At 23.3% G+C, this 18,803-nt stretch overlaps 3 protein-coding genes across 3 annotated transcripts; 2 read left to right on the top strand and 1 right to left on the bottom strand.

Annotated features, from left to right (window-relative positions):
- Nucleotides 1-412: 412 nt before the first annotated feature.
- On the top strand, nucleotides 413-2,136 carry OCT59_001662 (uncharacterized protein; the record flags this gene model as incomplete). Its single annotated transcript, XM_025316011.2, has 6 exons — nucleotides 413-478; nucleotides 569-725; nucleotides 945-1,033; nucleotides 1,123-1,927; nucleotides 1,997-2,017; nucleotides 2,096-2,136. The coding sequence occupies 6 exons, from the start codon at nucleotides 413-415 to the stop codon at nucleotides 2,134-2,136; spliced, it is 1,179 nt and encodes a 392-aa protein (XP_025181520.2).
- Nucleotides 2,137-4,840: 2,704 nt separating this feature from the next.
- Nucleotides 4,841-6,895, top strand: OCT59_001661 (uncharacterized protein; the record flags this gene model as incomplete). Its single annotated transcript, XM_025309189.2, has 9 exons — nucleotides 4,841-4,924; nucleotides 5,016-5,093; nucleotides 5,158-5,263; nucleotides 5,334-5,375; nucleotides 5,443-5,535; nucleotides 5,634-5,765; nucleotides 6,610-6,656; nucleotides 6,726-6,823; nucleotides 6,886-6,895. The coding sequence occupies 9 exons, from the start codon at nucleotides 4,841-4,843 to the stop codon at nucleotides 6,893-6,895; spliced, it is 690 nt and encodes a 229-aa protein (XP_025181521.2).
- An 8,099-nt stretch (nucleotides 6,896-14,994) lies between these two features.
- OCT59_001660 (uncharacterized protein) lies at nucleotides 14,995-16,014 on the bottom strand (the record flags this gene model as incomplete). The annotated part of the gene is made up of 1 exon (XM_025325372.2): nucleotides 14,995-16,014. One exon carries the CDS (start codon nucleotides 16,012-16,014, stop codon nucleotides 14,995-14,997), a length of 1,020 nt encoding a protein of 339 aa, XP_025181524.2.
- Nucleotides 16,015-18,803: the final 2,789 nt, after the last annotated feature.

Below are 18,803 nucleotides of genomic sequence, written 5' to 3'. Positions count from 1 at the left end.
TATAAATATTTTAAGGTATATTTTATGTTGATTGTTCTTGAGAACTTATAAAATATTCATCTTTATCCCGTTAATTCTTGGACACGTAATTTATTAAAATGATCGCCGTATAATCATTAAAATTGGTCAACGTGAAAGAAGCAAAGATTTGATTTTTACTTCTTTTTGAGCAACCATATTGAAGATTGGCACATTGTAACTCTATCTTGAACAAAAAAGAATTTCATTTATTGCCGATCAATATTAATTCAATGTTACACATGTTGTACAAGCGAATAAATTTATCCGCTTTTTTTTTTATATTTTTACGCTTCATATATTAAAGTATAAATATTATCTGTTATTTCGAACTTAATAAGTAGATTGCCATCCATATATATAAAACCTAAATCGTACAGAAATATCAAAAAAAATGAATTCTAAAGAAAATCTTAAAAGTTTATGGAAGAAATTCGGAGAATCAAAATATAGCTATCAGGTAAAAAATAGTTCATTTCATCATTATTAAAAACAGTATTATTTTTTTAAATATAATAATAGAATTTTTTTTAATTATCTATTATAAAAGGAACATGTTACAATTTCTACCATAGATTCTATGGAAGAGCCAGCTAGAAAAGTAGTTTGTATAAATGACTTAAAAAAAAGAAAACGATTGTATGGAATATGTGGAGAATGTAATGTACCTGGAACAGGAGAATATTGGTGTCAATCTTGTAATGCTGGTAGGTCAAAAAATAACTTTAAAAATTGGACTAGTGGAAATGAAGATATTGATGAGTTTATACAACAATCACAACTTAATGCTGTGCATCATAAAAAATATCTTGAATGGATACCTTTTGAAAATATTAAAAATGTCACTTATATAACCAGAGGTGGATTTGGCAAAGTTTATTCGGCAAATTGGGCCAAAGGTTTTATTCTTTATTGGGATATTGAAGGTCAAAAATGGGAAAGGATTAGTAATGTAAAAGTTGCATTAAAAAGTTTGAATAACTCTTCTCATATAAGTACAGATTTTTTAGATGAGGTAATTATAATAAGTAATGTAATTTATTTGCTTTAATCTTATTTATATTTATATATTTATTAAAACTTTTTCCTATAATCCTTCATTAGATTAAATCTCATCTACAAATTTATCTTTATGATGTTATTCAATGTTATGGAATAACACAAAATCCGGTTACCAAAGATTATATAATGGTATTAGAATATTGTGAAGATGGAAATTTGAGGAATTACTATCTGAATAATGAAACAAATTATTATTCAAAAATTTATGAACTAAGAGATATTGCAAGTGGACTTCTAGATATTCATAATGCTGGAAAAGTTCATAAAAACTTTCATTCAGGCAATATATTATATGGTTCCGGTGGTTATCCAAATATAAGTGATTTAGGAATGTGTCAACCAGTAAATAATGAAGAACAATCAGTTAAAAAAGAAGGAATTTATGGAGTATTGCCTTATATGGCACCAGAACTTTTACGTGGATATCATTATACAAAAGCATCTGATATTTATTCATTTGGAATAATGATCAATGAATATATATCTGAAGAAATTCCTTATAACAATATTCCTCATAATCATGCTTTAGCTATTAAAATATGCAAAGGACTTAGACCAAATATTTTTAAATATACACCAAAATTACTTGCAGATTTGATTACTAAATGTTGGGATGCTAAAGTAGAAAATAGACCAACTGCTAAAGAATTATATCAAGCATTAAATAAGTGGGTTAGTTATGGATATGATAATATTGCTATTTATTCTCAAATGAATAAATATGATGATGTAACCAAATTAAACAGGATAAGTGAAAAAAAATCTGAAAACATTCAAACACATCCACAAGCAATATATACTAGTAGACTTTTAAATTTCAAAAATCTTCCAGAACCAGTAAATTCAGGTAATTTAATTTAATTTACTTTGATAGCAAAAAAAGGGTTGCATTACTAATAACTCTGTTTTTTAATAGATATTATTCAATCAATAATATGTAAGTAATTATATTTATTTGTAATTTATTAATTAATAAGTTAATATTTTATTAATATTAATATTAATTTATTTATAGTTTCAGAAGATTTTGATTTAGATGAATCGGTTATTCTTTAATATTTTATCAATACTTTATATATATATATTAATTTATTTAAAATAATATTTAATGAAGTATCAGAGAAATTATTTTAACTGGTAATATCATCATCTGTTTTTAATTTAGTGCGACCCTAATTTTCATCAGGTAATCGTTTTCATATCACGTGATTAATTTTGAACGAAAGAAAAGTATAATTTTAGAATATATTATCTAGATCATTTCCTGTGACTTAATTTAAATAATTTTAATATCCAAAAGAACAAACAAAACTTGTACTAATACTTTAAGATTATCTCGGTCTAATATGACTATAGTTATAACCAATAAAATATACATAATATTATTAAAAGTATAAATTATATGAAATGTTTAGTTTATTCAATAAAACTTAAATCTATTAAAGTGTAAATAAAAAATTTGTCAATTAGCACTTGTTTAGCTCTATATAATTCAATAAAAAAAGTAAAATTTTTATTTAAAAGTATAACTTTCAAGACAAATTTTGCATAAAAAGAAATTAAAGGAAATTTCTGAAACTTATAACTCGAAAACCAACTCTTACCGGGTAGATATCACGTTTATGACTTTGCAAGTGTATAGTTTGTTTTAAAAGGTCTATAAAATCATGAGAAAATTTTGAAAAATAAACTTAAAAAGAAAATTTTATCAGTAGCGATTGAAAAAAAAGGGGAAATCAAATTAGATTTATATTTGGTTACACAATTAGGAGTATATTGGTTAAAAAATAAAATTTAAATATATTCAACTATAAATTTCGCTACAATATGATTTTTTCCTATGATATATATTATTATAGTGCCATATAAAATTAACACATGGATTTTGTAATTATATTCAGTACAATATACAGTAGTTCATAATTAAAAGAATTTAATATAGTTAATTGCTTGTAATTAATTTACGATAATGAAATAAATTGTGAGCAAAATCTTTGTAAACCTGAAATATAAAAATGACATTGTCCATTAGTATTTTATACAAAATCCATTTGGTCAATGTCCACATTTTGCTAATTCTTTTAAGCGCAATTTCGTTTGTTAGAAAAAAAATAATTAAAAAATGAACGAAGATTGTATTTTAGCTTAAACATTTCATCCTGTTATTTTAAATAAATCTATAGGAATTTTTTCCTATATTAACTAATAAGAAAATAGTGAAAATATTAAATTCTTATAATTATTGTATGAATTTTCAAATTATTACAGTCAGTATCGTACAGCAGTTAGGATGTATATTATTTTATTTTCGTTTTATATCTTAACAATCTCGCTTTATAGCTTCTCATTTTATTATAGATCACATATAATTTTAGTTACAGCGTCACAAATAACTTTATTTGAAACATCGCGTCAGATGGATGATAATTTAATAAATAATATATGAATAAAGAGGCCTGTACTGATGTTTTGATTCTAAAAACTTATTAAAATAATGATTAATATATAGCCCATATAAATGTAAATATATTTGATATTTAGCCATTAACAAAAAAATATCAGGATCAGCATGATACTAGAATGATCTAATCAACCGACAATTAAATATTATGTATTAATATCTCATAAAAATATTAAATAAATTCACTGTCAAACTATCCTGCCGTAATAATAAACCTTTTTTAAACAAAAAATTTTTTATTTAGTTCTTTAACTTAAAAAAAAAAATTAGAATTATGAAATAAAAATTACCTAATTTGAGAATTTGAAATTAACTACTACTAACTGCACAATCTGCGCATGTAAAAAGATTTTAATGAAAAAAAGCATAGTTTAAAATATTCCATATTAATGTTAATTGGTCAAAGATAGAAAAAAATTTTTACCTTTTGTACTGTACATTACACGAGAAATAAAAGCTATTTTAGATTAAAAAAAAATAAATATTTCTGCCGTTCCAAAAATCGAATGACGTGATTATCACATGACATTCTCCCTCAATTTATTAAACATGAAATGGAATAATAATATCATCTAAAGTCAATATTAACCATAACTTCATATTTCATAATTTAATAAAAGTATCAAATTTTTTAAAAAATTTCAAAAAATTTAAAAATTCTCCAAAAGTCGTCAAGAATAAAGTCATTCTATTCTTCAACTTTCATTTTCACTTTTTGATTGATTCAAGCTAATTTATACAGTATATACATATTAACTAGTAATATTTTCAAGTCATTGAATCAGTTTCTAACAAATAATGTTACAATATAGTAATGATCATATATATGGAAAAATTGCATTTTGAGGTAGTTCATAAACAAACACATTTGTGCAATTCAGCAATCCTAGGCGTAAAAGATTTAATATTTTGGAAACAACTAAAATAAATAAAGCAGTACAAAAATGATACTTGCTATAAAAGTTAAAATTCTCATGATAATGATTCATTGTTTCCTATTTTGATGGATCATCACAAGTACATAATGAAATTCCCATTTTAAGATTCAAAAATTCTCACGGTAATGAGTTAATAAATTAAAGCATTTACGTGTTTAAAAGAGACAAACTTCTCGGTATTTTATCACTTATTCTAACGAGCAAAATGGCACTTAAATCCATTAATAAAGTATATTATTATTTTATTTACAATTTTACTTTATATGAGTTTTTTTATTCTCGACTACGTTTTTTGGATAAGATACTAATTAATTTATTCTCCTTTTATTTACTATGTATATTTTGTTAGCAATTGCACAATATGATAAGAGATCCACTTCCACTTATTAGTGCCGGTCCTGTTGGAGATGATCTTTTACATTGGAAAGCAACAATTATGGGTCCTGTATGTATTTTTTTTTTGTCGTATTACAAATGCGTAGAGATATATGGCTAATTTAATTCAACTATTTTTCTTTGATATTAAAATTTATTAGCTTGATTCTCCATATGAAGGTGGTGTATTTTTCCTTGATATTCAAATTCCAACAGATTATCCATTTAAACCACCAAGGGTATGATTGTCATATATACAGTATCGTAAATTTCAATTATATACTTACTCATTTATATTACTAGATTATGTTTACAACAAAAATCTATCATCCAAATATCGATAGTAATGGAAATATAGACTTGGATATTTTAAGACAACATTGGTCGCCAGGACTTTCTATCTCAAAATGTAATTTTAAAAAAAATTGGATCACATTCTAATAAACATTAATCTTAATCAAATCTTTTATTTTATCAAGTACTCTTGTCGATTTGTTCATTCTTGACCGATCCAAATCCAGGTATATTATATAATGTCGTCATCTCCACATTTTATATTCAACTCAAATAATTTAATAATGGACTTAGATTGTGGTTCACTCGAAATATCAAATCTATACAAGAATGATCGTGCTCGTTATGAAGCTACTGTCAGGGAATGGACTCGTAAATATGCTATGGGTGATTATATGACCTTTAATTAAAAGTTTTGAAAATCTCGTTTATTTTTAATGATTTATATAATGTTTTTTATTTTTTAATGTCTTTTTCCGAATAAGGTGATAATTCAAGTATTATTGAAGAACAGCAAAAAGAACAGCTTGAAACACCATACAATGTAGCGAATGCATACAATAATGCTGCTAAATGGATTTGGAAATATTGGAAGGAAGAAACCAAGGAAATAAATGGTATACTCTGTAAAGTAATGGTTTGTAAAGTAATAGAAGATTCTGATTCTCCGTGTGGTAAAACTTACATCATGCGTGATGAGCCAATTAAAGATGCAATAAATCATTTAATAAACTATCATAACATCACAAAGGTTTGTTTATTCTTATAATTAATTAAAAAAAAAGTGTTATTTTAAGAATTTATCTACCGATCTATAATTTATAATTAATGATCATCAGATCTTTCATATCCAAAAACTTTCAAAAAACGGCAGATATCAGGTGCAGATAAACGCCCTGAAGACAACCAAGAAGAATTATGGAAATTATTTGCTGATTGGATAATAGAAGATTCCCAATCTATAAATGTTATTGCGAGTTCAAAATTCCGTCAATTATTTTATAAATTTGATCCTACTTTTAATATGCCACGTCAGGAAAATATAAGCTCAATTATTTATACATCCTATGACACTTCATTTTCTCAACTTCAACAATTTATCAAGAATGAAGCAACTTCTATTTCTTTGGCAGTGGATCTTTGGAAGGCTAAAAATCATGGGTATAACTTGCTCATTTTTGGATAAAAAATTTGAATTACGTGAAGCAACATTAGCTTGTGTTAGATATCCTTACACTTCAGAACATATATTGGATGCTCTTAAAGATGTGTTGACCAGATAGAAAATTCGTGATTTGATATTTACTATTACAACAAATAACAAAAGTAACGTTAAGAAAGCAATTCTTGACATGGGAAAAGTAAACTGGTTAGGTTGTACTGCGAATACATTACATTTAGTAATTGAAAGAGCAGTAAAACCAGCTGAAATATTGATTGCACGTGTTAAGCGTTATGTAGACTGTTTGAAACAAAACGAGTTTCTTGAAGAAGAAGAAGAAAATATTGTAAGTATATCAAAGTATTTTTTAAAATTTTTTTTTAAAAACGTGTATTGATAATTATATATATCACAGAATCCTGCAGAACTTTTACATACTATTATGAATTTTCCATCACAATATTCTTCTGATTGTTTTGCTATAAAAGATTATAGAACGTTTGAAAAAATCAGGTTGACACAAAATGAAATGAATTTGATTCGGGATCTTAAATCAATTTTAGACCCATTTTTAGAAATTACTGAACTTTTGAAAGGAAACAACACCTATTCTTTAATTAATCCTGTATTACTTGAAATCAAAAATAAATTTTGTTCTGAAAGTGGGAATAATATGGAAATTAATTTTGAAGATGAAGTAACAGATCGTAACAGAAGAATTCAAATTAATGAACTTGTAGATTGTACTGGACTTATTGATAGAATAAAGCTTAATCTTTCTGCTGCTATAGATCATTATTGGAAAGATATTTTGGACCCAAATTTCATTTTTTTTAGTATTTTAGATCCTAGGATAAAAAATTTATCCTTTGTATCCAGTTCAAAAAGATATGCAGTTGAAGATTTATTGTATAAAAAATATAGAGAAATGAGATCAACAATGGAAATTGAACCTGATAAAAATGTGGATATTAAGCAAAGCCAACAGAAAACAAGTTCAATCTTAGCTAGTTTGAAGAAACCAGCTTTTCCCATACATGTTAATGAGGTTACTGAATACTTAAATTTAGAAGAAATTGATTTGGAATGCAATCCCTTTATATGGTGGAAAGAAAGAAAAGATAAATTTCCTATTTTATGCGATCTTGCTATGAAGTATTTGTCTGTTTATACAACTTCAACTATTAATGAGAAATTGTTTTCTAATGCAAATAATTTAATTGACAAAGATAATTCTGAATTATTTAAATATATGATATTTTTAAAGCAAAATAGTAAGAATTTAAAATCAATTCATCATTAAATCTTAAAATGATTATATTATATGAGTATATATTTATTATAGTCTGAAATTATTTATCGAAAATTTTAACAATAAATTTTTGCTTAAAGTACTGTATCTGTACTGCCGGTACATTAGAAAATATGTGTCAATCAGTTTGTGCGCTCATCACCGAAAAATCATTTGCCAACTTTTAGGTTTTTACTAACAAACAAAAATAGCAATCAAAGAACTAGCTGTAACTTGTTTCGTTGCAACAGGATTAATGTAGTTTAAATAAGTTTAACGATCAGTATTAGATTATCAGTGTTAATTTATATAAATAAATAAATACAGTGAAAATTGAATAATAATAAATAAAAAAAATTGAGGAAGTTAAATAAAAAAAAATGAATAATAATAATAAAAAAATGATTTGGCTTTAAAAAACTGAAAAATAAAATATTTTGAAACCGATTAAAATTATCTTTTTTCTTAGTTTGAAAAAAAAATGAAAATAAAAAATCAATTTTCTTTCGGTTTGAAAAAAAAAGAAGGTAAATCGTGTGTTTCCATCATATTTTTAAAAATTTCGGTCTATAAGAACCAGAAAAATGTATTTTTTTTTTTTAAAAAAAAATAGTTATAAAAAAGTAATTTGAAATTTCATAATTATTATTTTCAGCAGAAATGTTGACATATTTTCTTTAATTTTTGTTATGTTCAGTGTGTTTGATCTGTGCAACCAGTTCATAAATAGTTCATATTCATTCAAATTGCGAAAATGTTAATAATATATCTTTAATGAAGATAATGAACATAAAACAATCAATATATTATCACTTATTAGATTTCATCTTATATTCATTTTATATTTTGTGCTCAAAATTATCGTTTATACATAATCAAGTAAAAAAAATAATAATAAATTTATTCAATAAGTGAGAATTTGTATATTAAATCTTTTACGTCAAAAATAAAGTTACTATTAATATTCTGATAGTTTGATAGTTTAAAGATTACATTAATTTACATAGTAGATGAACAGTCAATAATTAACCAATTTATAATTTATTTTTATTAACCAAAATACTATTACAATAAATATAGTTAGTATAAAAGAAATAATTTAATAATATAATGCTAATTAAACTAAATTCTTTGATTCTCATAAAAAAAATCATTCAGTATTATTTTCTTCATCTTGATTAATTTCATCAAGATCTACAAAATAAGCAAATTAATAAATATTAGCAAAATAAAGAACTACAGAATAAATATCTTACCTAATTCGTCTAATTGACAATCTAAACATTCTGAATCTATAAATTAATTAATATATTATTAGAACAATATAAAGATTTATTAATTATATTGATTGTCAATAGAAATAATTACTTACGTAATGCTGTTTTAGCAACGTCTATTCAAAAATAAAGTTTATTAGTAATGTAAACATTTTTTTTGGTTACCAAATAAAGTTTAAATTAAATTACCTGAATTTACTGGTTCTGGAAGATTTTTGAAATTTAAAAGTCTACTAGTATAGATTGCTTGTGGATGTGTTTGAATGTTTTTAGATCTTTTTTCACTTGTTCTGTTTAATTTGATTTTATCATCATATTCATTTGCTTGAGAACTAATATCATATTTGTGGCTATGCAATTTACTTAATGTTTGATACAATTCCTCAGCAGTTGGTCTATTTTCTGCTTTAGCATCCCAACATTTAGTAATCAAATCTGCAAGTAATTTCGGTGTATATTTAAAAATATTTGGTCTAAGTCCTTTACATATTTTAATAGTTAAAGCAGAATTATGAGGAATATTGTTATAAGGAGTTTCTTCAGATATATATTCATTCATAATTATTCCAAATGAATAAATATCAGATGCTTTGGTATATTGATATCCACGTAAAACTTCTGGTGCCATATAAGGTAATACTCCATAAACTCCTTCTTTTTTAGCTGATTGTTCTTCATTATTTGCTGGTTGACACATTCCTAAATCACTTATATATGGAATATAATTAAATAATATATTCCCTGAATGAAGGTCTTTATGAACTTTTCCAGCATTATGGATATCTAGAAGTCCACTGGCAATTCCCTTTAAATTCTCAATTTTTAAATAATAATCTGATTCTTTATTTAGAAAGTAATTTCTCAAATTTCCATATTCACAATACATTAAAACCATCATATAATTTTTGGTATCTGGATCTTGAGTTATTCCAAAACATGGAATAACATCCCAAACATAAATCTGAAGATGAGATCTAATCTAATAAAAATATTGAAGGAAGAAAATTTTAAAATTCATAAACAAAATTTATGTAATAAATTATTTTATTATTTTAATTATTACCTCATTTAAAAATTCTGTACTTATACAAGAAGAATTATCCAAACTTTTTAATGCAACTTTACTGCCACACTTCTTCCAGTTTTGATTTTTAATATCCCAAAAATAAATATATCCTTCAGGCCATTCAGCCGAATAAATTTTACCAAATCCACCTTTGGTAATATAAGTAATATCTTTAAAATTTTCAAAGGGTATCCATTCGAGATATCTTGAATAATGTACAGCATTAAGTTGTGATTGTTGTATAAATTCATCAATATATTTATTTCCACTAGTCCAATTTTTAAAGTTATCCTTAAATCTTTTAGCATTACAAGGTTGACACCAATATTGTCCTGTGCCAGGTTCATTACATTCTCCACATATTCCATATACTTGTTTTCTTTTTTCTAAATCTTCCATATAAACTATTTTATTATCTACTTCTTTTGTTGATTCAGTAGATGAACTAATAGCAGAAATTGTAACATGTCGCTTTTAAAATAAATGATAAAAAAAATTATTAAAATTACTAAAAATTTAATAATATCAAATTATTAATAATAAATGAAATGTTTTACCTGATACTCATTATAATTTACATCGTTCCATAAATTTCTTTTATTTTCTTTAGGATTCATTTTTGATACTTCCATTATATATATATAGATTACAATTTATTTATTAAATTCAAGGATAACGTTAACATATAGTATAACGAACGTAAAAAAATTTTTTAAAAATAAAATTTGCGGAGTTCGGATAAATTTTATTCAAATAAGCCCCTTATGCAGCATATGTAACACAACAAATTTGATTTAAAAATTTAAAAATTCTATATATAGTTAATCAATAAAATACTTGTTACGAAATTTGATCAGCATAAAAGAAAAATAATTTCAGCCAATAATTCCTGGAATGCCGATCATTCAAGCAGCTGAATTCTCAATGAAATTATATATGAAATTAAAATAAAATCATAAAAATTTCATATAAATACAGAATCATTTCTAAAAATAATTTAAGTCACATTTCTAATACTTCAATAAGATTAAATTAACTAAAAATTGTTTGTTGAAATAATTGATCTCATCGATATTATTTTCGTAATTGTATAAACATGTAATTTGGATATTTCACGTAAACTTCAAATAATAGATAATGATTCTATTATTGCTTGAATCTGTTATTTATAATTTTTGGATAACTATTAAAAAAAATGAAATAATTCTTCATAAATGTGAAAAGGACATTTTTTGTTGGTCAATTTATAAGAGTTTGGAAAATAAATGTAATTTGTTTTATTGTAATAATTATCATTCTTTTCATATAATAAATAATAAAAAATTTTAATATAAATTTAATTTGATAGGTTTGGATGATGAAAACCATTTTAGATAGCTATATGTAAATACAGTAATGTAAATAATATCTAATGACTTTTGCTTGACTTAGGTTGAAATATGATGCTGTTACAAATTTAAAGCTTTAAACCCGCTACTATTATCTACTATGATTGTAATGAGAGAGTCTCAGACCCGCACTTATGATGCATTATATAGCACCTTGAATAGTTCAGTTAAAGTAATACCTTGAAGACATGAAATTTTTATTTTGGGAATAAACAAATTGAATAGACGAATAATATCAATATTGTAGATTACCTACGGTGTACCGTTTGGATGAAAAGTGCCAAAATTTCGAAAAATTGATTTTTCGAATTTTTGAATTTTAAAATCTCCTTATAAGGAGATTCTCCTTATAAGGAAAATCTCCTTTTATGGCAATGTAACGTTACACAAATGTCCAAATAAAGAAGTTTGTATTACCAAATTTCCTTTTTTGGACGTTTTGTGTAACGTAGATCTATCCTATAAAAGGAAAATTTCCTTATAAGGCGATTTTAAAAGTTCAAAATTTCAAAATTTCGAAATTTCAAAAAAAAATTACCATAAAAGGAAATTTTTTTTAAGATTTTTGAAATTTCGAAATTTCGAAATTTTGAATTTGAAAATCGCCTTTTAAGGAAATTTTCCTTTTATGTAAGGGATCTACGTCGCACAATATTTAATTTATAGTGCCAGCCAGAATTATAATCTCCTTATACAGAAATTTTGTTTAAAAATATTTTTTTAACAAATCTGGTGGCTAAACTATTTACCCGAATTCCGAAATCATGTGTTAATATTTATTTTTACCAAAAATTGGAGTAATCCTGGCCGGATTTAAGAAAAATATTAATGTAACGTTACACAAATTTCCAAAAAAGGAAATTTTGCTTCTCGCAAAAAATTGGAAATTTGGTTTCACAAATACTCCAAAAAAGGAAATTTACATGGCGATCACTTAATTCCGGCCAGCATTATAAATTTTTTATATTCTTTATTAATTAAAAAAATTTAATTTTTTTTAATAAACTTTTAATTTTTTTTTTAATGATCTATATATACTTTATTAATATTAAGTTCATATACCATATAAACAAATTATCATAAGCTATATCCATCCAATAGAATGCAATCATCAAAATAATAAACTTTTAATAAACTTTAACTTTTTAATTTTTTTTAATAATAATAATAATTATTATTATTATTATTAGCATTATATTAATTTTTTAATTATGCAAAATAATTATCAATTTTACCAATGGCTGGTATCTTCTAATATTTGTATTTGAATAATACATATTTTTAATGAAGAAAAAGCAATATATGATAAAATTTATATTAATAAAATTTTTAATAATTTTTATTTTTTTTTGTTTTTTTATCAAATTTTCAATTATACAAAATAAATATTTATATTTAAGTGATGTATTAAATATGTTTTTAATGAAAAGAAAACAATATATAATGAATTTATTTAATATTCTTTTTAATAAATTTTTTTATAATTTTTATATTTTTATTTTTTAATTTTTCTTAAAAAACTTTTTAACTTTTTTCTTAATAAACTTTTTAATTTTTTTTTGTTTTTTTTGTCAAATTATTTTCAATTATACAAAATGATTATCAATTTTACTAATGACTAGCATTTTCCAATATTTGTATTTAAATGATATATTAATATTTTTAATAGTGAGAAAGCAATATATGATTAATATTCTTTTTAAATAATTTTTAATAAATTACAATAAACTTTTTTTATAAACTTTTTAATTTTTCTTAATGAACATTTTAATTTTTTTTTTTTTATCAAATTTTCAATTACAATCAACCCTTGTTATAACGAACCCTAGATTCCAGACCTCAACTTCACTATATAGTTATAGTGAAGATTTTAAGAAATTTAATTGGTTAATTCATTATAACAAGGGGAAATTTATTATAGTTGTCTGAAAAATTCACTATATCAAGGGTTGACTGTATACAAAATAATTATCAATTTTACTAATAGCTAGCATTTTCCAATATCTGTATTTAAGCGATATATTAATGTTTTTAATGAAAAGAAAGCAATATATAATAAAACTTATATAATATTTTTTTTAAATAATTTTTATATTTTTTTTAATAAATTATAATAAACTTTTTTTATAAACTTTTTAATTTTTCTTAATAAACATTTTAATTTTTTTTTAATAAGCTTTTTAATTTTTTTAATAAACATTTTAATTTTTTTTTTTAACAAATTTTTAATTATACAAAATAATTATTAATTTTACTAATGGCTTAATATTTGTATTTAAGTAATATATTAAATATGTTTTTAATAAAAAGAAAACAATATATACAATATATAATGAACTTATTTAATATTCTTTTTAATAAATTTTTTTATAATTATTATATTTTATCTTTTAATTTTTCTTAAAAAACTTTTTAACTTTTTTCTTAATAAACTTTTTAATTTTTTTTTGTTTTTTTTGTCAAATTATTTTCAATTATACAAAATGATTTTCAATTTTACTAATGGCTAGCATTTTCCAATATCTGTATTTAAGCAATATATTAATATTTTTAATAAAGAAAAAGCAATATATGATAAAACTTATATAATATTCTTTTTAATAAATTGTTTTAATAAATATTCTTTTTTTTATAAATTAAAATTAATATAAATTTGAAATCATAAAATAAGCATATCTTAATCTGTTTTATAAGTTTACTTAAAGAAAAAAAATAGTTTTTAAATACTATTTTTAACTTTATATTTAAACGAAGATTTTGCTAATTATATCCAAAAATAGAAAAACAAGAAAATGGCATTTAAAACCTCATTTTGTATTTTAAGTAAACTTATAGAGCAGATTAAAATAGTACATTTAATATATTGTATATGTTTAAAAGATTGTATTATTTTATATATATGGTGAAAATTTTATTTAGAAAAAAATTTTTTTTTGAAATTATATAATTTACTTCTACTTTAGACATTTTTCAAAAAGGAAAGTGTAATGCATTATATATGTAATGAATAAATTTACTTATAATAAAATAATATAAAAAGGATATTAAAGGCAAATATTGGAGAGACTTATTGGAAAAAATATAAAAAATTTATTAAAAAAAAAAATTTTATTAATTTGCATTTTAGGTAAAATTATCTAAAATAAAATTTAGCAGTTTAAACAATTGTTAAAATTTAGCCTACAACATTACCACTAGCTAATAATAAATAATAACAGATTAATTATTGAAAATAAAAAATAGAAAGTATAATGTCTGTAATAAATAGCTTTTTTAGTATTATTACAAAATTTTTCTTATATAATCATAGCAAAAATTTATCACCTTATATAATAAATACTTTAAATACTCTTCACATTTCCATTTTTATAAGTATTCTAAAAACAGAATTTTTTCAGTAATTAAAATCTTTTTTTTTTTTTTTTTTTAAATAGTAACGCGTTTTATTAATTATATTTAATCATAAGATACATAATTAAAATTAAACACCTAGAGCCTGATATTCATCAAACCCTATAACTAAGTATTTATCAAACTATAACTAAATCTATCTATGCTAAAACTAAATTTAACTATTCGCTATCTTAATAGTTGTATCCCAAGATCTAGCTATATTATTTCCATCTGTAATTGATCCTTTCATTTTATCTAACGTTACTATACTAATTTGTTTTTTTAATTTTATTTTTTTCGTTTTTTTCTTCTAATTTTTCTGTTGTTTTTTGTTTTTTAATTTTATCTAATTGTATATCTCGAAATTCTTCCGTCAGAATTTCTTTTCCGTCTCTTTTCCTCCTTAAATCTGATTTTTTTATTTGAGCTTTGTCTTCCAATCTTTTTATTTCTTCGCATCTCGGAATCCATATACGTTTCTTTATTTCTTCGTATGTAAAAATCCAGAGCTTTTTAATCAGGTCTTTAACTTTCTTCTCTTTTGATAAATCATTAAATTTATTGTTATATATTCCTCTGATCACTTCCCATTTTCTACCTTTCCCTAGTAAAATATTTGATGGGCTTTCAATTATGTTAATAAATTCACAATTATAGTTTCTTAATATATCTAATTCTTCGCTTTGGTTGGATTCTAAAAGAATTTTCTCAAATTTATATGGTGATTCTCGTATAATTTCATCGATTGAGAATTCATTATCTTCACATGTCCATATATGTTCCCAATCTTCTTGTTCTTTTTTCCCACATCTTATACATTTATCTGTATCTATTTTATTAGTATTTCTTTTGTATAAAATTTTATATGTGGGTTGTTCTTTGAGCAAATTTTTAATTCTATATGATCGATCGATCGTATCTTTGGCACCGCATTGTCTTTGTGAAAATTCTACTCTGTTACTGATAAATTCTAGACTTGTAATCCAATCAAATTCTTTTCTATAATTGTACATGAATAAATCTTCTAGTTTTTCACTATTCAAAATTTCATTTTTCCACATTGCATTCGTTACTGATTTTCTCCAAGAACGAAATCCTCCTGTTATTAATCTATTATTCCAAATTAAATTGTATTCGTTCGTTGTCAAACCTTCATCTATTAATTCAAAATTATATTTTATCGTATTAATTATATTCTTATTTTTTAGCATTTCTTGCATCTCTTTTCTTTTTTCTTTTATGATTCTATATATTTTTTCATTTTCTTCTATTAATTCGATATTATTCATTTCTAAAAATTCTTCTAAAAATAAAAGTTCAAGATAAAATTCACTATCTATCTTTTTCCTATTGCTGAAATTGTTAATAAATTCAAATATTAATCTGTTAACTTTCTCATTAATTCCTAAAATTACTTCGCTATTCTCACTAATTAGCAAAATTCCCACTATTATACTTCGTAAAATAAGTTTAAATTCGTTTTCGTTATTACACTCATGGTTCGCTAAAAATATCAATTCTTCATTTGTATTTCCTTTGGTATCTAATACAAAGATTTTCCAAATTACGTTATAACTATAAATTCGTTTACCTTCAACATTTATATCCCATTTCTTTTTTTTAATGTCTATTAATATGCAAAATCTCTGTTTTGTTTCCAAGTTTAATTGATTTTCTTCGAAAATACTATTTTTAATTAGTTTTGTGAAATTTTCTTCGTTCGTTTTTATTATCTTATCTATTAATTCTATCTTTTTATTATATAACTCATCTCTTTTTTCTTCTATTGTGTAGGATCGTAACCACTCATTTTTCTTAATTATGTTATTTAGAGTTTCGTATGGTTTAATATCATTTTCTTCTTTTCTTCTGTCTATTTTCCTACTTATTTCATTTTCTATATATATTAGACATTCATTGTTCCCCTTTTTCTTACTAATATTTCTGTAGCATCCTTTGCATTCTTCTAATCGAGGTGAATTGTGTAGGTCATAATGGTCTCCGACTAGTATTAAATGTATACCTATTCTTTTATATTTTTTGCTCTGCGATTTTTTTCTATCTATACTAAATATCGGAAATTCACCTTTGTCGTTCCAAGTTATAATGCTACTTTTATCTTGTTTTTCGTTTTCATCAAACAAATTGACGTGAATATTTTCTTTTTGTGATTGTCCTATAAATTCATTTTTTATTTTTCTTACTTGTCCACTTTCATCTGCTAATAATTTGTGTTCTAAATTTTTGAACCATTTCGGTATTTTACCTTTCATGTTCAATCCTTGTTCCTTACATAAGTGCTTCCACTTTAATAAAGTAATGCCGTCCGCCTCCAATAAATCTTCTAAAAACATTATATTTTTCGATTTCCTTGATTGTGCACTTGTCGCAAATTCTTTTTCTTCGATTAATTCTATTAAATCTATGTTCCCTCCTTTTATTCTGTGATTATCTTTAAAATCTTTTATTTCATGATTACAAATTTTTATTTTTTCGTTATTTAATGCTTTTAATGCCGATATGATCCAGTTGTTTTTCCTATAATTCGTTATTTCTAATTCACCAGGACATCTCGAGGTCCATAACTTTTTCTGTTCTTGGATCATTTTAATTTTAAATAAAATTTTTAATTTGTTATTCCCGTTCGCTTGATATAACAAATTCTTACATAACATTTCCATCTGTAGGTCATAAATATGTTTAACTCCTAAGATATCTTTTTCATAAATTATAAAATTGGGAGTTGTCCTAGCTAGCCCAGCTCTTTTCTTTATAATCGTATTAATTCTTGTCATTAATTTGTCACTTTCAGTAATTAAAATCTATTTATTATGATCTTATTTATCATATGGTTCATAATGTTAGCCAAAAAATCATGAAAAAAAAAATTTTGTAGTAATACTACTAATAAATTAAATAAAAATTAAAGAATATAAAAGAATATTAAAAAGAATATTAAAAAAATTATCACACTATAATTAAGCTATAATGCTGGCCGGAATTAAGTGATCGCCATATAAATTTCCTTTTTTGGAGTATTTGTGAAACCAAATTTCCAATTTTTGCGAGAAGTAAAATTTCCTTTTTTGGAAATTTGTGTAACGTTACATTAATAATTTTCTTAAATCCGCCCAGGATTACTCCAATTTTTGGTAGAAATTAAATATTTCCTTTTTTGAAAAATTGATCACAAGTAATTGTAAAATTAATAAAATCAATTATAATTCCGGCCAGAATTACAATTACATGATTTCGGAATTCGGGTAAATAGTTTAGCCACCAGATTTGTTAAAAAAATATTTTTAAACAAAATTTCCGTATAAGGAGATTATAATTCTGGCTGGCACTATAAATTAAATATTGTGCAACGTAGATCCCTTACATAAAAGGAAAATTTCCTTAAAAGGTGATTTTCAAATTCAAAATTTCGAAATTTCAAAATTTCAAAAATCTTAAAAAAATTCCCTTTTATGGTAATTTTTTTTTGAAATTTCGAAATTTTGAAATTTTGAACTTTTAAAATCGCCTTATAAGGAAATTTTCCTTTTATAGGATAGATCTACGTTACACAAAACGTCCAAAAAAGGAAATTTGGTAACACTAACTTCCTTATTTGGACATTTGTGTAACGTTACATTGCCATAAAAGGAGATTTTCCTTATAAGGAGAATCTCCTTATAAGGAGATTTTGAAAATTCAAAAATCGAAAAATCAATTTTTCGAAATTTTGGCACTTTTCGTTCAAACGGTACACCGTAATTACCGTTACTGCATAGAATAATGACTTTTATGTGATTAACTTATAATTAGTATAATTTTATTTAGTCTTCATTATTTTAGATTATTATATAAATTATCCAATCTTTTAACGTCACACCGCATTTAATTCCAACACTTACAGTAATTTTAGAAAAAATATTGCTAAGGAATTTTATAGAAGTTGAATCAAGACTAGAATACCTTAAAATATGTGTTACATTCATAAATGTTAAAGTTTTTACGTCAAGAATAAAAGTTACTATTTATATTCTGAATAGTTGGAGATAAATTAATTTGCCCAAATGGTCAGCTAATAACA

This window comes from Rhizophagus irregularis, chromosome 10 (assembly GCF_026210795.1).
Source record: "Rhizophagus irregularis chromosome 10, complete sequence".
Classification (NCBI taxonomy): Eukaryota; Fungi; Glomeromycota; class Glomeromycetes; order Glomerales; family Glomeraceae; genus Rhizophagus; species Rhizophagus irregularis.
This window is presented reverse-complemented; position numbering and strand designations above follow the sequence as displayed.